At 38.2% G+C, this 21,804-nt stretch overlaps 2 protein-coding genes across 4 annotated transcripts in view; one reads left to right on the top strand and one right to left on the bottom strand.

The window, feature by feature from the left end:
- RIT2 (Ras like without CAAX 2) overlaps positions 1–21,804 on the top strand; it is a 590,607-nt gene that overhangs the window by 107,365 nt on the left and 461,438 nt on the right.
- On the bottom strand, positions 11,989–13,076 carry LOC114899928 (mitochondrial genome maintenance exonuclease 1-like). 3 transcript variants are annotated; one of them, XM_029231124.1, is made up of 2 exons: positions 12,572–13,076; positions 11,989–12,218 (listed from the first exon to the last, which is right to left on the bottom strand). In XM_029231124.1, the coding sequence occupies exons 1-2, from the start codon at positions 13,074–13,076 to the stop codon at positions 11,989–11,991; spliced, it is 735 nt and encodes a 244-aa protein (XP_029086957.1). The 3 variants fall into 3 exon arrangements, with proteins under 3 accessions (XP_029086957.1, XP_029086962.1, XP_029086949.1); XM_029231129.1 differs by having other exon boundaries at positions 12,129–12,571; positions 12,806–13,076; XM_029231116.1 differs by having other exon boundaries at positions 12,129–13,076.

Below are 21,804 nucleotides of genomic sequence, written 5' to 3' on the forward strand. Positions count from 1 at the left end.
GATGAACATAGAAGCAAATATTCTCATCAAAATACTAGAAAACCAAATCTGACAATACATTGAAAGTATCATGCACCATGATCAAGTGGGATTTATCCCAGGGATAAAAGGATTCTTCAATATATGCAAATCAATCAATGTGATTTGCCACATTAACAAACTGAAGAATAAAAACCATATGATCATTGCAACAGATGCAGAAAAAGCTTTTGACAGAATTCAACACCATTTATGATAAAAAGCTCTCCAGAAAGTGGGCTTAGAAGGAGTATACCTCAACATAATAAAGGCCATATATGAAAAACCTGTGGCTAACATCATACTCAAAAGTAAAACCTGAAAGCTCTTCCTTTAAGATCAAGAACAAGACAAGGATGTCCATTCTCACCACTTTTATTCAGCATAGTTTAGGAAGTCCTAACCATGACAGTCAGAGAAGAAAAAAAGAAAAGGAATCCAGATTGGAAAGTAGAAGTAAAAGTGTCACTCTTTGCAGATGACACGATACTATACATACAAAGTTCTAAAGATGCTACCAGAAAACTATTAGAGCTCATCAATGAATTTGGTAAAGTTGCAGGATACAATATTAATATGTAGAAATGTCTTGCATTCCCATACACTAACAAAGAAAGATCAGAAAAGAAATTAAGGAAAGAATCCCATTTACCATCACACCAAAAAAAAAAAAAATCTAAGAATGAACCTAAGGAAGCAAAATCCTGTACTCAGAAAGCTGTAAGATACTGATGAAAGAAATCAAAGATGAAACAAACAGTTGGAGAGATATACCATGTTATTGGATTGGAAGAATCAGTACTGTCAAAATACCACCCAAAGCAATCTACAGATTCAATGCAATCCCTATCAAATTACCAATGGCATTTTCCCCAGAACTAGAACAAAAATTTTACAATTTGTATGAAGACACAAAAGACCTGGAATAGCCAAAGTAATCTTGAGAAAGAAAAAGAGCTGGAGGAATCAGGCTCCCTAACTTCAGACTATACTACAAAACTACTCTCAACAAAACAGTATAGTGCTGGCACAAAAACAGAAATATACATCAATGAAACAGGATAGAAAGTCCAGAGATAAACCCATGTACCTATGGTCACCTAATCTATGACAAAGGAGTCAAAAATATACAATGGAGAAATGACAGTCTCTTCAATAAGTGGTGTTGGGAAAATGGACAGCTACATGTAAGAGAATGAGATTAGAACACTACCCAACACCATACACAAGAATAAACTCAAAATGGATTAAAGACCTAAATATAAGGCCAGATACTATAAATCTCTTATAGGTAAACAAAGGCAGACACTCTCTGACATAAATGCAACAATATCTTTTTTTTTCAGCCACCTAGAGTGGTAAAAATAAAAACAAAAATAAACAAGTGGGACCTCATTAAACTTAAAAGCTTCTGCACAGCAAAGGAAGCCATAAGCAAAATGAAAAGGCAGCCCTCAAAATGGGAGAAAATATTTGCAAATGAAGCAACTGACAAGGAATTAATTTCCAAAATATACAAACAGCACATGCAGCTCCATATCAAAAAAAAAAACAGCCCAATAAAAAAATGGGCAGAAGATCTAAATAGATATTTTTCCAAAGAAGACATACAGATGGCCAAGAGACACATGAAAAGCTGCTCAACATCACCAATTATTAGAGAAATGCAAAGCAAATCTATAGCAAGGTATCACCTGACACCAGGAAGAATGGCCATCATCAAAAAATCTACAAACAATAAATGCTAGACAAGGTGTGAAGAAAAGGGAACCCTCCTACACTGTTGTTGGGAATGTAAATTGTTACAGCCACTATAGAGAACAGTATGGAGTTTCCTTAAAAAGCTAAAAATAAAGCTCCCATATGACCCAAAAATCCCACTCCTGGGTGTATATCAGGAGAAAACCATAATTCAAAAAGATACATGCACCCCAATGTTCACTGCTACACTATTTACAATAGCCTGGACATAGAAGCAACCTAAACGTCCATCAACAGAGAAATGGATAAAGAAGTTGTGGTACACATGTACCATGGAATATTACTCAGCCATAATAAAGAACAAAACAATGCCACATGCAGCAACACGGATGGACCTAGAGATAGTCATCCTGAGTGAAGTAAGTTAGACAGAGAAAGACAAATACAGCATGATATCACTTATATGTGGAATCTAAAAGAAATGGTACAAATAAACTTATTTACAAAACAAATGGAATCACAGATGTAGAAAACAAATATATGGTTACTGGGGGGAAGAGGGGAGGGATAAATTGGGAGATTGTGATTGACACCTGCACAGAACTATATTTAAAATAGATAACTAACAGCACAGTGAACTCTACTCAATACTCTCTAATTACCTATATGGGCAAAGAATCTAAAAAAATAATCAATAAATGAATATGTATAACTGACTCACTTTGCTGCACACCTGAAACTAAAACAATATTTTGCATCAACTGTACTTCAATAAAAATAAAATAAAATAAAAATATAAAAACCAGAAATGCTAATTTACAGTGAAAGTTATTCTTTTTCAAATGACCAGAAACTTCTTTTCTGCTATTCCAAGAAACGTTTCTATTATCAAGATACAAGCAAACAGAATAAGAAAGCACACTGGTAAATAGGAAAATAAAAATAGAAAAGCAGAGCATGAAACAGAATATAAGGAATTGGAGAGGGTTGTGGAAAATTTTACTCAGAGTATTGTGTTTTTCTTTCTGATGATTAAAATACTCACTTTCCAGATAACATTTATATCTCCTTAGTCATTCCTGACTTATTCCTGTCATGTAATTGCTCTTCAATTAATTATCTTGATTCCATATAGACCACCTTTCTTTTTTCTTTTTTTTTTTTTTGCGGTACACGGGCCTCTCACTGTTGTGGCCTCTCCCGTTGCAGAGCACAGGCTCCGGATGCGCAGGCCCAGCGGCCATGGCTCATGGGCCTAGCCGCTCTGCGGCATGTGGGATCTTCCTGGACCAGGGCACGAACCCGTGTCCCCTGCATCGGCAGGCAGTCTCTCAACCACTGCGCCACCAGGGAAGCCCCACCTTTCTTTATTATATCCTTTTTATTTTTAACATGTTTATTTGACATAATTCAATTTAGTTTCTAGGAGTTATAGATTAACCCTCTTTCTGGGATATAGTAATCTTCTTAATCTTATTTGTAACAATTTATAAATTGCCTCAGAGGGACACCTTTGGATCTCATCCTGGAATTCTCTGTTATCCGTTGGGTGATGTCATTATCCTGTCTACTTTCAGTTCTTCCACTTTTTTCAGAGAGGTATTTGAGTACTGACCTAACTGCACACTCTAGCCTTGTCATCCTTGCAATCACAGGCACATATTTAGGAGGAGACTGGCTAGAATTTGGAGGTGGGGACAAATAAAACTAACTTTCAAAAAAGAACTGACTCCACAACTTTTCCTCTCCTGGTACAGATTGCAAATCATCAGAGAGTTCTCCATACCAATGCATGCTAGGTGCTATGCTGTGGGCACATTTAGATATGAGTGTCCTAAAGGGAGTCATGATAGAAAATAATGGAGCAGAGTCCAAAATACACTTGGATTGCAATATTATTGGAAAATATGGCTAAAGCAAGTTTTGGATTCTGAGGTACATTATATTGAAGGTTTTTGCTATTAAATTGATATAATGTCCAATGATGAAATTTCTCCCACAAAGCTTCTTTGTAAGTGGTGGCATAAAATATTCTTCCATTATTGAATATGGTTTAAATCTAAAAGGATCTAAGACTGTATTGATGTATCTGTCAATATTTAACAACGCGCTGTCTTTTTTCACTTCACCATCTTTCAAAATAACTAATATATTAAATAATAAAATGAATAAGTTTTTATGAAGCAAGTAACTATATGCAGAGTTAATTTTTGATGAGATAAAAATATATAATTCCTGCCCCCAGCCCTCCAGACAGCACAAATTATTGCCAGAGCTGCTTCAGGTCTTTGCTCAAAACAACCTACCACCACCTTTAGCAGGAGTTCACATAAATCTTTAATTTAAAGGGTATAGAGATAAGAAAGGAAGCTACAAACAAATGAAAATCAAGTGGGACCAGCTTGAACAAAGATGGCAAACAAATCTGACCTCCAACAGGCCCTGAGTCTCATTATACACTGCTTTTACTATATTAGCATAATAAATAACACACCTACCAATGGCCATTACAGGACATTAAGGACCAAAGAATAATCAAAAAGGGGTGGTTTCCCACTCCCTTGAAAAACCCCTGTCCCTTGCAGATAGACTAATGCATGTGCCTCCCCATCATTAGCCTCACTCTTCCTCCCTTTGTCTTTACTCTTTAAAATTAAATCCTTCTCATCTTCTGGGTGAGAATTTGTTCTGTGAACTTAGTTTCTGCGTCTCCATTCTTTAGCCATTGAATAAAGCTTGTGCTGTGTTGATCTCAGCTTCAGTTTTATTTGGCTGCTTGAACCCAAATGGAAAAGTACCCTCCCCCACTGAAGCAGAGGACTTTGAACAGCCTAGGGCCTGAGGAGGCTCTGTACAGCTTAATTTGGAAACAAAATAATTAAGATAACAACAATCATTATTATCTAGTTACTACTATGCAAGTCATTGTGCTTAGTGTTTTCCTATTATCTCATTTAATCTTCTAAATAATCTTATATCTATTTTATACATGAGGAAACTGTTGCTGCTTAAAAGGGTTATAGTAGTTTCCCATAGGGGCATAATGATTAGCATATTAATTTAGAATGTAGGTTCAGACTTCCCAGGACTGAAGTTCAGTTGTGCCTCTAATTCTATGAACTTCGGTAGGTTACCCAAACTCCCTGTGCTTCAATTTCCTTATTTATAAAGTGACAATAATATTACCACCATGGCTTAGTGTTCTTGCTGACAATCTTACCTGTAATAAGGTTTATAAAATCCTTAGTAGAGAATATAGAAAATGTTTGATAAATTTGTCCACATAGCTAGTAAGGAGCAGCATTGCAATTTAAACTCTAACACCCCAATTTCAAAGCCCATGCCCACCTCATTCTGGCCATGGGTAAGATGAGCAAGAGAAGGAAACAGGCAGCTCTGAATTCAAATCCAGTTCCCCATTAAAACCTGAGTGAGTTTTAAGAAGTTATTTGAACGTCTCTGAGTCTCATTTAATCATATGCATATAATCTGAGTCTCATTTAATCGTATGCATATAATCTATCTAAAAGTACAATTGAGATGTAAGAAAATATGCAATGTGACTGGAATTAGAGGGCAAGATAAAACTCTTTGTCTTTTGCTCACTCCTGGTCACTTCCCTCAACGTTTCTTTTATAGGTGACATTGGAACACAGATATACACATATGAAGAAAGTGAGAAGGGAGACAGAGAATAAGTGCTGAATATAATTAGGATCACTGAAAATTGGATCAGGAAAGTTCCCAGAAAAGAAGAAAAACTGAACTAAAGGTTGGTGAGTTTAGAGAGAGAAGGAAACAAACAAATAGACATGGCTGGCGCCAAGTCAAAGATGTAGGCTGGAAAAGGGATCAGCTGCTGGAGTTCACAATTTTATCTTCAAATTCAGTCTAACAGATTAGGAAGAATTTTTGAGCATCAAACTAGGGAGTTTGGAATTGATCCTATATGCAATGGAGATTAAAGTGTCTTCTATGGGGGATTATATAAATTCCATTAAAGATTCAGGAAGTTAGAGCTGAGAAATATCATCTGTTTTCAATCAAATTTTTCATTATATAAATCACGACAGATATTATAATAGAAACAAGAAGGTCCAATTAATAAATAATTCCTATACATAGTTCTTTATTATTTACATAATCCTAATTAAATTTCTTAGAGCATCTGTATTTTTGTAATGATTCTTTTTCACATATACCAACGGAACTATTTAACTTAAAAAATATGCATGTAATAAAAGTTAATGCAATAATTAAAAGTTGACATTGTGAGAAGGGAAAGGGACTTGATTGTTATTTATTATCAATTGTTGAACAGAAAAACAATGGAACTAACAAGAGAAAAAGCTTAAGATAAATTCAAAAGAGAAGTGTCATTGTCCAGGAAGTTATTGTCTGTCAATACTTGGCTTGTAAAACTTTGGTAGAGCCCTGGGTACTCTGTCTGTCTCTGTGTCAAACAACATATGAACAGTCTTGTGATAATCCAAAAAGCCACACAAAAAGACAGGGAGTATAAAACAGAAGAAGCTCAAAGGAAGCTCTAGCTTGAAAAAGTAGAAATTTTATCTGGAAAAAGGTGACTGGGGGGTATTCTAAAATAGGTTAAAGAATTAAAAGGTGAATATTTCTTTTGGCAGTCTATTTTCTATATTTTGTGGGTTAATTATTAGATAACAAGACATATCCCTTCTGAGTTAGTGAGCTACTTCAAAGCAAGGGCAATGCAAATACTTAAATAATATTCATTTTTTCAATTATTCAGATTTAGACTAATGGCTAGAATATAGTTAGCACTAAAAAAGTTTCTCTTAGTTAAGTAATTTTTGGGTAAATTGAGTTATAAAATTATTTGAAAAGATAATTGATGGATCATCTCCTGATTTCTAGACCCATATGTCCAATTTTTTGATGGCTGTCTCCCATTATAAACCCACAGGAAACTTAAACTGAATCTATCCTATATGGAAATTTATCAGCTTTTCCAACCTGTTCCCATTCCTGTGTTCTCTCAGCAAAGAGCACCACCCCATCCACCCAGAAAAATAACTCTCTTCCAGATCTCATACATTTAATCAGTCTCTAATTTCTACAAATTTTCTTCCTATATTATTTATCAAATCCATTCCTCCATTCCCACTACTGCTGCTGGAGTCATGTCAAGCCTTCATTATTTCTTACCTAGCTTTCCCATAGCAGTTTCCTAACAGGCATCCCTTCACCCAGTAATGCCACTTCATACCTATTGTTTCATTTCTGCCAACGGGTTTTGTTTTCAAAATGCAATTCTGAATATGTCATTTCCTCTTAAAAATTATTTCCTCTTAAAAAATATTTCACGATTACCCATTGCTTTCAGGATAAAATTTTAAATGATTATCATAATGGGGCCTTGGCAATATGAACTTGGCTTCCCTCTCCATCTTCCATCTGGCCCTTCCACACCGAAGGCTCCATTATACTGAATTACCAGAAATTCCTGAAGTTATCACGTTTCCTTAGCCTTTGGTACTCCTGAATATACTGTTTCCTTTGCTTGGAAGTCTCCACTAATTCCTACTCCATGCACATTTTTAACACACATTTACTATATTCACTATTTGAGATTCAGAGTTGTCCCCATTGTCTCAGAGAAATAATTACTCATCTCCAAGATTAGATTACATTCTTCTCTTCTTTGCCTAAATAAGAACCTGGGATTAAATATCATAACCTTTAGTGTCCTTCACTCTACTGTGAGTTCCTTCAAGACAGGGTTTACCTATTTCAACTCTGTGTCCCAAAACTTAACAGGGTACCTAACAGTCATACAATTATTTATTGAATAAAAATACAGTAGAATAAAAATTAATAATATATCTGATATAGCCCTTGTGGTTTAGAGTTAAGGAAATTAAACTAGAGCTGTTATTAAGATTAGTTTGAATTAACTTAGCATTAGCCATTTTGAGAACTCAGTTCACACCATTGCTCAGTGATCTTTCTATTAAACCCTAGACAAATTCCAAGTAGCTCCAACTGTATCATTGTTTATGAAAGGTAAGTACAGGCTGTCTTTGAGAGTTCTCATACCAGTATTTACTATCACCATGTATGTCAGTGCTGGTTTACCTGTTATTTTTACGTAATTCACTTAGGTTTTTCTCTAGAGAGTTGGAGTGCTGTACTAGTAGTGCTACAGTTTATATATTAAGAAGATCAAACAACAGAAAACAACCCCAATGAAGTAATCATGGTATATATTCTAGGCTCAAACAATTTTTTTTTTAAATTTCAGTGTACCATGTGTTTTAAACAATCTTTGAAACCAGTACATTAATTATATTCTCTTCTCTACTGACTCATTAATTCAAAGACAAAAAGATAGAAACAAAAACAACTGGCATTCCCAGGATAATACAAGAGCTATCAATCCAGGTGTATTCATGAAAGCAAAACACCGGTTGATTGAAATGTTATATTTCAAACAGATGGAATAACATCACATGAACATATGTGTGTTGCGGTTTGTAAAAAAATTATATTCTAGCCTATTTGACCCTGATGCAACATCGGAAAAGAGAAATCATGTAAATCATTCCAAATAAAATAATTTTTAGGTCTTGATAACGTTCACTGAGACCTTAGAATTGACCAATCACTAGTTTAAGTTTTTTATATATATTTTTTCACTTACTTTTCATAACAATTCAATAGTAAGTATTATTATTAATCTACTTTACAGATGGGGCAACTGAGAAACAAAACAAATTATTTAAATTATTTACTAACTCTCTCAAAGTAACAAACATGTTACAGAGTCAAGATTCAAACCCAGAAAATGTTTTAATTCATTGTACTTTTTTCCTTAACTATTTCACCAGGATGGCAACAGACTGTAATCTTACAATTAAATAGCCATCTCTTTGAATTTTTGCTTTAAAAAATTGATGTATTTCTTTCTATCAGTGGCAAATCAGTAACCAGTCTTTACTGAATACACTTAGTATCATGTTTGATAATGGACAATATTAATATGAATGCAAGAGAGAAATAAGTTTCTTGCTACTGATTCAGTATAGAATCTAAATTTACTTCTGGTAGAAGATAACACTAAAAAATATAATACAAAAATAATTAAAATAACTGGATTAGAAGTTAGAAAATCTCTCAATTTAATGAGATAAATTTCATGATTTAAATTCAAGCCCCAGCACAACACACCATATGAAGGTCAGTATACCTTCTTCTATCCTTTGAAGATTCCAAATGTGACTTAAATTTCCCTCAGTCAATCTATATCTCCAGCTGCTTCATTTGTGTCAGGTGCTTTGAGTTTGCTCTCAGTTCCTAAGTCTGCCATTGTCTTTAAACATCCAGCTTCCACTCCATGACGGGTCTAAACAGTAGAACCCCCAACGTTTTGTGTGTAATGTAATTTTAGTAAAGAGAAGGCACAACGGAGTATAATTTCAACACAAAGCAAAAACAACGTTCAAATTTGACATGTGTCATTACATTGTGCCAAATTTTCTACCCATTGCAGAGTTTCTCTCTGCCATGTTCTTACTCTCTGGAAAAAATCATATAAATAATTTCAAATAACAGTTTAAAAACAAATATTGATATTAATAAGCCCCTGGCTTCAGATTTTGTCACAATAATTTCTTCCTTCTTCTTCACATTTCACTTATTCTTCTCATTTGAAGACTCTTCACTTCCCATAAAATAATTTTCTTTGCTTTTTACTTTATTTTCCTTTTATGCTTTTCTAAGAATGTTAAAATATTTCTAGAGAAAATTTCAAACATTACATTAAAGTATGAATTAGAAATTTATTTTTGGTGTCTTTTTGGTTTTTAGAAATGTCACCAAACTTTTAATTTTAGCTACCTTGAGGGGAGAGTAAAAGGAGACATTTGATATAAATATATTAAAATTTTATTTACTAAGAAAAGCATATATTTTTAATTCTGTGATTTGATACTATGTACACTTACAGTAGTGTAAAATAGGAAAAGATGGCAGCAAGTTCTGGGAGGGAAGATAGAGAGAGAGAAAGGAGAAACAGTTGGGAACAGAGAGAGGAAAAGGGAAAGATAAAAAGGAAAATATATAAGCACATTAGCCATGAATATATGACATGGAAACAGAGAAGAGAAGATAGAAAACAAAAACTAAAAAATGAGATCTGGAGTCATATATAATTATATTGACCAAGTGAGCTTCCATGTTGTTTAATCTTTAACTATAGGCTTTAGAAATGTTATTAATTGAATATAAATATTAATTGACTATGAATAATCATACTTTTTCCACCTGCTTTTATTTTATCAAGCTAAGATTTTTCCCTAGATCAGTAGAACTCAAACTTTTTGGTCTTAGTTTCATTCCCTTCACTTGAAAATTACTAAAGACCCCAAATAACTTTTGATTATATGGATAATTTCTATTGATATGTACCATATTATAAATTAAAACTACATTTTTATAAAACTGAACTAATTTATTAAAAAGGTATAATAAATATTAATTTAAAATATATCATAACAAGTAACTTTAAAAAATTTATGTCTCTAGATAAATTGAGAAGAATGACATTATTTTACTTATTTTTAAATTTCCAAAGATACCTAGCTTAAAAGATGTTTGGAGTCACCTATTTACTTCTGTATTCAACATGCTTCAGTATATTTTGGTTGAGTATATGAAAAAAAAAATATCCATTTTAATACAGATAGAAAGTTGGAAAAAGAGAGAATCTCATTAATCCTGTGAAGTCTCTCAGACTGCTAGGGGTTACATGACCATACTTTGAGAACCACTGCTCTAGACAGAATAAAAACAATTCAATTCTGTAAATGTTAATAGAACAAAGAAGCAACCACCTGTGTCATCTGCTAGCAAAGTTCTTCCAGTCCCCAAGTAGACAAGGCCCTGAGCTATCAGCTGTTTGGAAGCCAGTATAAGAAGTCCAGCTGTAGGCAGACCTCATCTCAGGGCTGTACTGGGGTGGAAACATGTTTGTCTTAGAGGTTGGATGAAATCCAGCCTAGGTAGTGGATCGAGCAAGTGGAAAAAGAACAAATGTTCATGTCACCATAACAAATCCAACATAAAGAACCAACCTGTGATATGTTGAAATTTAATAATAAAATCTCCCCTAAACTGTGCATCTCCTTCAAATTTATTTTGTGTCAGATAATTTTGTTGACTAATTCTAACCCCCATGTATTTTTTCATTGAACAGATGTCATAGCAGGTCCAATTCATTTAATACTTTTTTAATTGTAAAATTTATTATTCAAACTAAAATATAACGTTGCATTATTATTTTTCTTTTTACTTTACTCACATCTTGTATTTGATTTCTTATAATTAATGGCTAATGAAGGAAAAAGGTGTTTGTAGCACGCTACTATTTTAAGACAGCAACTGTAATTTAAATGCTAACCTACTCCATAAAACAGGGAGCCTTCCCCCAAGGCTGTAGTGGGCATTTATTTAAGTTTCCTGAACCCAGTGACAACTAATCAATTTTATTACTTATCAAACATAGAAAAAATTACATGTTATTATTTTTCCCCATAGCTGGAAAATTCAACAAACAATAAATACATTTTCTCCACGTACACAATTCCTTGACTCAAACCAGAAGATAGCTACCAAAATACCTACAATTACGATTCTCAGACTGGAGCCTGGCTGCTCCTGAGTGTTATTTGGTGGGATGCCAAGGGGCATAGACTACGATATAGTGAGTATACTCCATCTTTCCAGAGAGCAATGTTTACTTGAGGCTAAGAAATCATGTTTATTTTTCAAAAATGTCAAATGGGAGCTTTTTCCCCCCAAATGAAATACAGGGGACCCCATACATAAAAGTTTTAGGAGCCCGCACTGGCAGCAGTAGTTAGCTGATACGAATTCTCACTGCACATACACACTGTGGGTGCACAGCCCTCCCTGCTGGCGTGCCCCGGGGGAAATGCTCTGCGCACTAGGCCTCACCACCCTGAATCTCTCAGTTCAAAGACTGGGCATCCTGCCCGGAACACAGAAAGGTCTACAGGGGTCCAAGAGGCACCAACACTGTGCCAATGCTGTTTACCATTTTTTTGGGTAAATGCTAGTCAGAGGTAGCAGAGCTGGTCTTTTATGTGCCGAAGTTTGGCTTTTTAATTTAACTTTTCCGGCTTTGCCTTTTTGGTTGCAATAAATTTCAACAAATTACTAGTTCAGCTTGTGTTACTGCAGCTCTCAGACCCTGTGGCACCTCATTCTAGATCACAGGAAACAGCAATAAATCTTCCCAAACTGTGAGAAAGTCCTGAACGTTCCCACACAGCTTCCTGCCCCTAATCTAGTTTCTGAATATTCAGGTTCTTTTCCTTCTTTGTATATTCTTCTAGTCGAAGTCACTTTGCCTAGTACTGGGAGCAGAGCTCTGCGTCCACGAAATGTGGGTGGGCGGGGGACCCGTCTTTGTAGGCCACCACGATCAAGCCACACTGAACCTGAAAGCTGTAGTTGGCCTTATGGTTTATGTCACTGACATACACCACGGCTTGCAGCGGGTTGTCAAATGTATTTCGGATGAAAGGCTTTGGTTTCTCAGATGTCTTCCGATCAGTCACACACAGCTTGCCCTGATAATCAGCCACACAGTGCAGCAGACCTACATACTTTAGGGTCTCACATTTAACAGCATTTTCCAGAGCCCACACTCCACTGACATTTCTCAGAACATGCTGGACCCTTTGGATGTAGCCAGATTTGAGGAGATTTTCATCTCTCTCTCTTAAGTTCCCCTGGGGTGAAAGTATGCTTTCCCAGGCTTCATGAAACCATTTCCCTTGTAAAAACATGTTTGAAGTATATTCTGCAAGACAATCCTCTCTCAGTTCCAGAATCACCCACTGTTTCCACCTCTCCAAACAGGAAATCTGTTCTGAGTTCATGGTCTGCTGAAGGACTCGGGTCACCCTTGGTATCATATTCCTTTGCAAAGGGATTTTCAGAGGAACTGTAGGATCATTTGGTTTAATGCTTTTCTCCGGGTTGAAGAGAGGACCCCAGTTTCGTGGACCTCCTGCCTCTTCTTCTTGCTTTGGGGCCTTACACTTCCTCACAGGTCCATAGAGTAAAGCATCTTCCTCGAACAAAGGCTGTGGAGTCTGAGCGTGGCCTCTAAATGACAAGACAGACCTTACTAAATCAGAGTACTTTTTTGGGTCCTCTTCTTCATAACGGCTCACTTTTTTCTTCCTGCCACACATATAAGAGGAAGTGGAGAAGACCACACTGGGGGCTGGTTCTACAGAAAACCCCTTTGAACTTATAAGCTGCCTGCAGATGGTCTGAAATACCTTCATCTTTAGATTTTTTTCACATCCCTCTAGTCTACTCCTAATGTCAAGGGTCTTCTTAATTTTTGCTTTCCTCGGAAGCCGGCACGCTCTGTCGTCTCCAGGGCATGACGACACCGTGGGCTGGTACTTTAGTTGGTCCCGCGCTTTGCTCTTGACTTAGGCCCTTGCATTAATTTTTTAATATTTCATCTATCTGGGTTTGCTCCATCATTCCAGCCTAACGGGATTACAATAAAATTTGCTTCTGAAACCCAGTCTATTAGCTTTTAAATTTAATTTTATGTCATTTTACACTGTTGTGGATAAAAAGCATATAGTTTAAAATTATGTATAAACCAAAAAATGCCCTGAAGGAGTATAGTATTATAAAGGTTATAATAATTATTTAGAAATCATCTAGGTAAGGCCAAGGAAAAAGTGTGACTTTTATTTAGAGTATAGTCCATCTCCCTTTTCAGAGCTTTTTCTGCCTGGCTGAAGCATCTATTGTAACATGAAGGACTGTAAAACCTGATAGAAGATAATTGAAACTGCACTCCTTCTTGCATGGGACTCAAACCCAGCTAAAACTCAGATTGGGACTTGAACGTATGATTCCTGACTAGGAGGGACCTCAAACACACTGTCTTGATTAAAACTGCTCACTTGTTTTCAGGACTTAGTGAAGCTCAGGTTCTTTTGTCTCATTCTTTGCAGAAAAGAATTCACTGTGGGGCAGAGTGAATTTATTAGCATAGGATAATTGTGAGCAATACAAGTAGACTGGCAAGGGAGCACAGCAGCCCCAAGAACAAAGAGTACTAAACTTTTATAATCAAAGAAAAAGTGGGGAGGGGAGAAGACCATCTTCTTCCTCATTCTTGGGCAGACGTCAAGGCTTACATTATTAGTTCATCCCTTGGCCTTTTATGGTTTAATTGTGACTCTCATGGCACTATTTAAATCATATGTATATTAACAAGAGGGTAGTAACATATACTAAAATATGGTAATTCATCTCAGGTTTCCGTATATTGTCCCCTTTCAACTAGTTTTTTTTTTTTTTTCCCCTTTCACCTGTATTTCTGTCTTGGCTACATGCAGAAATGCTACTCTTCAAGGACTATTAACTCTCTGACTTCATGTAACAAGATTCAGGCCCCATATCTATTGTCTTGTGTTTTGATTATCAGGACTTCTGGCTTGAGTGTGTCTGACACTTGATACACCTGGTCTTCCTTCAAGGAAGTGCAGATTGTTGCTAGGTTACTGGATTCTTTTCTTGAGTGATCATTAGCTTACAACAGTTTCCCAAACTCCCTTAAAATTCCCTTTCTGTCCTTAATTTCCTAGTGGGATTTTTAAACTGACTATTTAATTATACTACTCTATCCCTATCATAATGATGTTTTCAAAAGAGAGTAAAGGAACCCAGAATCAAGCAAGGCACAAAGCACTGAATGGGAAATTTCAGGCAGAAAGAAGAAATATGTAATGGGGCAGGAGAAAATTGTTCAAACCCTCCAATGCTCTTCTGGTAATGTAAGCAGCTGACTAGTTTAGGGCAGGAAAATTCTTTTCCTGTACACATCTTAGGTTCTCACACTGGGGCCCTGTAATTTGGACTGACAAAAGATGTTAGCAAGAGAAAACATATACATTTATTTAAGTTTTATATGACTCTGGAAACTTCATTATAAAATGAAGACCTGAAGAAGTGGTTAAGCTTGAGCATTTTTATAGTAGATTTGATGAAGTGTGGGAAGTCATGGAAAAATGTAATAGGATAAAAGGGTATGATGAGCTAAGGGTGGTAAATTGGAGGAACTTAGCAAGTCCTGTTAGTTCTGAGTCTCTCAGCATCCCTCCTTTAGAGATAAAGATCTTTTTTTTCCTCCAGGTATGGCAGGGACAGCTCTCAGAAGAGGGTCTTATAACCTGCTTCAAGAAAGATAGGGGAGGTCTTTCCTGTACCTGTCATTTCTCACATCCCTTCACCTTAAAATGTTCACCATGTCAAGATGTCATATTTTGGGATAGCATGTTCTGAACCCTGTCACTAGCCTATGACCTAGTCTACAAAGAGTATTACAAAATTTCTAGAAAAAATGGAGATTCATCAAATAAAGGAAAATGCTTAGCAAAGATACAATATTATAATAAACATTTAAATCACAGGTGTTTCATGGTTGGGACACCTTCTAAAACTATGAAAGAAAAACTTTCAGCCCCAAGGCATATGTTGTATATTAGTTACTAACATGATAAAATACCAGGAAATGCTTTAATGCAGGATCAGTTTGTCAAATAGAGTAAATTCTTACTATAGCAAATAATAAGAATATGAATTCTGTTATAGACTAGATTTTAATGTCTATGATAACTCCCAGGGTAAATTATACACATTATAAAATCTGAGCACTTTGGGACACTTTCTGCCCCATCACTCATTCACATGAATGAGACTCCAGTAATTATCTCCATTAATTATTATACTCTTTAAAATGGAGCTAAAGGGGAAGATATATTTACCTGTGTTAGTACATGTGTAAAGGATATCAACAAAATTTTATTTATCTAAGGAGATGAGGTTTATACTAAATGATAAAATACTTGGGAAATTATTGGTGAAAATATAGTTTTCTTTTTTGTTTCATTAAGTACAAATTAAACTGTCAGTATAGACCAAATAAGTAATGACTGGTAATACTGAGTTTTAATGTCTATCACTTCTTTGTGTGTCCCATCAATCATTCTTGAAAATCACTCAGTGAAGATAAATATAATTTTTAATATCCTGAAAATTATAATTTGTATGTTAGCGGAAGGTTTATGAGGAGAAGAAAATAAAGGGAAGTGACTGACAGCATTCCACAGAAGGGGAAATAGAAAAATGGAGAATTTTGAAAGCTGCCTCTCCCATGTACTGACAACACCCTAGCTTAGTGTCATACCCCCAAACAAATGGTGCCATTTTCTAATCTATTCCTCAACCTCCAAATCTCAATCCCTTCATTCTCAACCATCCTCATCCTATATCCACACATGTATAGGAATATGGGAACACACCAGGCCTTCAATAAATTTATAACTAAGTGAGCAAATTAAATTACATTCTCACATTACCTGTACACCTTTGAACGATGATGGTTCTGTTCTAAGAAAATAATCATGAGTGAAGAAAACCCAACTCTTGAAGGCATAGGCTTGGCAATTCCTTGGGTTACTGCATCCAGATATAAATATGTTAATTATGCAATTAATTTACAAGTCACCAAACCACTATTGCTGAATTCCTCTTTCTAAACGTTAATTTTATATAATATTAGAACCTGTAATACCCTTAGAGAAAACAGAAAAGAACCCCATTCGTGTTAGAAATGCATAAATTAGTAAAAAAAAGAATAGTGGCATTAGAGTGGAGATTAGGACTCCTCTTACCTAATTTCTGATTCAGCATTCCTTCCAGTCTACCCAACAGTTCAAACTCTTCAATATTAACTGCTATAAAGAGTGAGAGGAGAAGATGGCTGAAGAGTAAGACGCGGAGATCACCTTCCTCCCGACAGATATACCAGAAATACATCTACATGTGGAACAACTCCTACAGAACACCTACTGAACACTGGCAGAAGACCTCAGACCTCCCAAAAGGCAAGAAACCCCCCACGTACCTGGATAGAGCAAAAGAAAATAGAATAAAGAGAGACAAAAGGATAGGGATGGGATCTGCACCAATGAGAGGGAGCTGTGAAGGAGGAAAGGTTTCCACACACTAGGAAGCCCCTTCACGGGCGGAGACTGCGGTAGGCGGAGGGGGAAAGCTTCGGAGCCATGGAGGAGAGCACAGCAACAGGGGTGCGGGAGGCAAAGTGGAGAGATTCCCGCACAGAGGATCAGTGCTGACCGGCACTCACCAGCCCAAGAGGCTTGTCTGCTCCCCCCAACGGGGCAGGCGGGGCTGAGACCAGAGGCTTGGGCTTCGGTCGGAACGCAGGGAGAGGACTGGGTTTGGCGGCGTGAACACAGCCTGCAAGAGATTAGTGCACCACGGCTGGCCGGGAGGGACTCCGGGGAAAAGTCTGGACCTGCTGAAGAGGCAAGAGAATTTTTCTTCCCTCTTTGTTTCCTGGTGCACGAGGAGAGGGGATTAAGAACGCTGCTTAAAGGAGCTCCAGAGACGGGTGCGAGCCGCAGCTAAAAGCGCAGATCCCAGAGACAGGCATGAGACGCTAAGGCTGCTGCTGCCGCCACCAAGAAGCCTGTGTGTGAGCACAGGTCACTATCCACACACCCCTTCCGGGGAGCCTGTGCAGCCCACCACTGCCAGGGTCCCGGGATCCAGGGACAACTTCCCCAGGAGAACGCACAGCACGCCTAAGGCTGTCACGCTGGCCTCTGCCACCGCAGGTTGGCCCCGAACTCCATGCCCTTCCCTCCTGCCGGCCTGAGTGAGCCAGAGCCCCCAGATCAGCTGCTCCTTTAACCCCATCCTCTCTGAGCTAAGAACAGACGCCCTCCAGCGACCTACACACAGAGGCAGGGCCAAATCCAAAGCTGAGCCCCTGGGAGCTGGGAGAACAAAGAAGAGAAAGGGAAATCTCTCCCAGCAGCCTCAGAAGCAGCGGATTAAAGCTCCACAATCAATTTGATGTACCCTGCATCTGTGGAATACATGAAGAGACAACAAATCATCACAAATTAAGGAGGTGGACTTTGAGAGCAAGATTTATGATTTTTTCCCCTTTTCCTTTATTTGTGAGTGTGTATGTGTATGCTTCTGTGTGAGATTTTGTCTGTATAGCTTTGCTTCCACCATTTGTCCGAGCATTCTACCCACCCGTTTTTTGTTTGTTTGTTTGTTTTTTAGCTTTTTTCTTAATAATTACTTTTTATTTTAATAACTTTATTTTAGTTTATCTTCATTCTTTCTTTCCTTCCTTCCCTCCTTTAGACAACGAATCATCACAAAATGAGGAGGTGGACTTTGAGAGCAAGATTTATGAATTTTTCCCCTTTTCCTCTTTTCGTGAGTGTGCATGTGAATGCTTCTGTGTGAGATTTTGTCTGTATAGCTTTGGTTCCACCATTTGTCCTAGGGCTCTATCCGTCCGTATTTTTTGTTTGTTTGTTTCTTTGTTTTTTCTCTTAATTATATTTTTATTTTAATAACTTCATTATATTTTATCTTATTTTATTTTACTGTAACTTCTTTCTTTCTTTTGTCCTTCCTTCCCTACTTCCTTCCTTCCTTCTCGCTCCCTACCACACTTCCTCCCTCCATCATTTCTTTCTTTCTTTTTTTCTTTCTTTCTACTTCTACTAATTCTTTCTTTCTACTTTTTACCCCTTTTAATCTGAGCCATGCGGATGAAAGGCTCTTGGTGCTCCAGCCAGGAGTCAGTGCTGTGCCTCTGAGGTGGGAGGGCCAACTTCAGGACACTGGTCCACAAGAGACCTCCCAGCTCCACATAATATCAAATGGCAAAAATCTCCCAGAGATCTCCATCTCAACACCAGCACCCAGCTTCACTCAATGACCAGCAAGCTACAGTGCTAGACATCCTATGCCAAACATCAAGCAAGACAGGAACACAATCCCACCCATTAGCAGAGAGGCTGAATAAAATCATAATAAGTCCACAAACACCCCAAAACACACCACCAGTCGTGGACCTGCCCACTAGAAAGACAAGATCCAGCCCGATCCAGCAGAACACAGGCACTAGTCGCCTCCACTAGGAAGCTTACACAACCCACTGAACGAACCTTAGCCACTGGGGACAGACACCAAAAACAATGGGAACTATGAACCTGCAGCCTGCAAAAAGGAGACCACAAACACAGTAAGATAAGCAAAATGAGAAGACAGAAAAACACACTGCAGATGAAGGAGCAAGATAAAAACCCACCAGACCTAACAAATGAAGAGGAAATAGGCAGTCTACCTGAAAAAGAATTCAGAATAATGATAGTAAAGATGATCCAAAATCTTGGAAATAGAGTAGACAAAATGCAAGAAACATTTAACAAGGACCTAGAAGAACTAAAGATGAAACAAACAATTAGCAACACAATAAATGAAATTAAAAATACTCTAGATGGGATCAATAGGAGAATAACTGTGGCAGAAGAACGGATAAGTGACCTGGAAGATAAAATAGTGGAAATAACTACTGCAGAACAGAGTAAAGGAAAAGGATAAAAAGAACTGAGGACAGTCTCAGAGACCTCTGGGACAACATTAAATGCACCAACATTTGAATTATAGGGGTTCTAGAAGAAGAAGAGAAAAAGAAAGGGACTGAGAAAATATTTGAAGAAATTATAGTTGAAACTTCCCTAATATGGGAAAGAAAATAGTTAATCAAGTCCAGGAAGCACAGAGAGTCCCATACAGGAAAAATCCAAAGAGAAATACGCCAAGACACATATTAATCAAACTGTCAAAAATTAAATACAAGGAAAACATATTAAAAGCAGCAAGGGAAAATAACACACAGGGAATCCCCATAAGGTTAACAGCTGATCTCTCAGCAGAAACCCTACAAGCCAGAAGGGAGTGGCAGGACATACTGCAAGTGATGAAGGAGAAAAACCTGCAACCAAGACTACTCTACTCAGCAAGGATCTCATTCAAATTTGATGGAGAAATTAAAACCTTTACAGACAAGCAAAAGCTGAGAGAGTTCAGCACCACCATACCAGCTTTACAACAATTGCTAAAGGAACTTCTCTAAGCAAGATACAAAAGAGAAGGAAAAGAGCTACCATAATGAACACAAAACAATTAAGAAAATGGGAATAGGAACATACACATCGATAATTACCTTAAATTTAAATGGACTAAATGCTCCCACCAAAAGAACAGATTGGCTGAATGTATACAAAAAGAAGACCCATAAATTTGCTGTCTACAGAGACACACTTCAGACCAAGAGACACATACAGACTGAAAGTAAGGGGATGGAAAAAGGTATTTCATGCAAATGGAAACCAAAAGAAAGCTGGAGTCGAAATTCTCATATAAGACAAAATAGACTTTAAAATAAGGGCTATTAGAACAGACAAAGAAGGACACCACATAATGATCAAGGGATTGATCCAAGAAGAATGTATAACAATTGTAAATATTTATGCACCCAACATAGGAACACCTCAGTACATAAGGCAAATAATAACAGCCATATGGGGGACCTTGAAGATGGAGGAAGAGTAAGACGCGGAGATCACCCTCCGCCCCACAGATACACCAGAAATACATCTACATGTGGAACAACTCCTACAGAACACCTACTGAAGGCTGGCAGAAGACCTCAGACCTCCCAAAAGGCAAGAAACTCCCCACGTACCTGGGTAGGGCAAAAGAAAAAAAGAAAGAACAGAGACAAAAGAATAGGGACATCACCTGCACCAATGGGAGGGAGCTGTGAAGGAGGAAAAGTTTCCACACACTAGGAAGCCCCTTCGTGGGCGGAGACGGCAGGAGGCGAAGGGGGGAGCTTCGGGGCCGTGGAGGAGTGCACAGCAACGGGTACGGAGGGCAAAGCGGGGAGATTCCCGCACAGAGGATCGGTGCCGACCGGCACTCACCAGCCCGAGAGGCTTGTCTGCTCACCCGTCGGGGCGGGCGGGCCTGTGAGCTGAGGCTCGGGTTTTGGTTTCGGACGGAGCGCAGGGAGAGGACTGGGGTTGGGGGCTTGAACATAGCCTGAAGGGGTTAGTGCACCACGGCTAGCCGGGAGGGAGTCCTGGGAAAAGTCTGCACCTGCCGAAGAGGCAAGAGACTTTTTCTTCCCTCTTTGTTTCCTGGTGCGCGAGGAGAGGGGTTTAAGAGCGCTGCTTAAAGGAGCTCCAGAGAGGGGCGCAAGCCGCGGCTGAAAGCGCGAACCCCAGAGACGGGCGCGAGCCGTGGCTAAAAGCGCGACCCCAGAGACGGGCGGGAGACGCTAAGGTTGCTGCTGCTGCCACCAAGGGGCCTGTGTGCAAGCACAGGTCACTCACCACACACCTGTTCCGCGGAGCCTGTTCAGCCCGCCACTGCCAGGTTCCCGGGACAACTTCCCCGGCAGAAAGCACGGCGGGCCTCAGGCTGGTGCAACGTCACACCAGGCTCTGCCGCTGCAGGCCCGCCCCGCACGCAGTGCCCCTCTCTCCCCCGGCCTGAGTGCGCCAGAGCCCCTGAATCAGCGGCTCCTTTAACCCCGTCCTGTCTGAGCAAAAAACAGATGCCCTCCAGCGACCTACACGCAGAGGCAGGGCCAAATCCAAAGCTGAGCCCCTGGGAGCTGGGAGAACAAAGAAGAGAAAGGGAAAACTCTCCCAGCAGCCTCAGAAGCAGCGGATTAAAGCTCCACAATCAACTTGATGTACCCTGCATCTGTGGAATACCTGAATAGACAAGGAATGATCCCAAATTGAGGAGGTGGACTTTAGGAGCAAGATCTATGATTTTTTTTCCCTTTTCCTCTTTTTGTGAATGTGTATGTGTATGCTTCTGTGTGAGATCTTGTCTGTATAGTCTTGCTTCCACCATTTGTCCTAGGGTTCTATCCGTCCGTGGTTTTTTTAAAATTTTTCTCTTAATAATTAATTTTAATAACTTTATTATACTTTACCTTCTTTCTTTCTTTCTTTCTTTCTTTCTTTCTTTCTTTCTTTCTTCCTTCCTTCCTTCCTTCCTTCCTTCCTTCCTTCCTTCCTTCCTTTCTTTCTTTCTTTCTTTCTTTCTTTCTTTCTTTCTTTCTTTCTT

Source organism: Monodon monoceros, unplaced genomic scaffold (assembly GCF_005190385.1).
Source record: "Monodon monoceros isolate NGI ecotype Baffin Bay Population unplaced genomic scaffold, NGI_Narwhal_1 Super_Scaffold_1, whole genome shotgun sequence".
Classification (NCBI taxonomy): domain Eukaryota; kingdom Metazoa; phylum Chordata; class Mammalia; order Artiodactyla; family Monodontidae; genus Monodon; species Monodon monoceros.

Bases quoted from the DNA above. Each gene is read 5' to 3' on its own strand.
- LOC114899928 (XM_029231116.1), bottom strand. From the start codon at position 13,076: ATGAAGGTATTTCAGACCATCTGCAGGCAGCTTATAAGTTCAAAGGGG.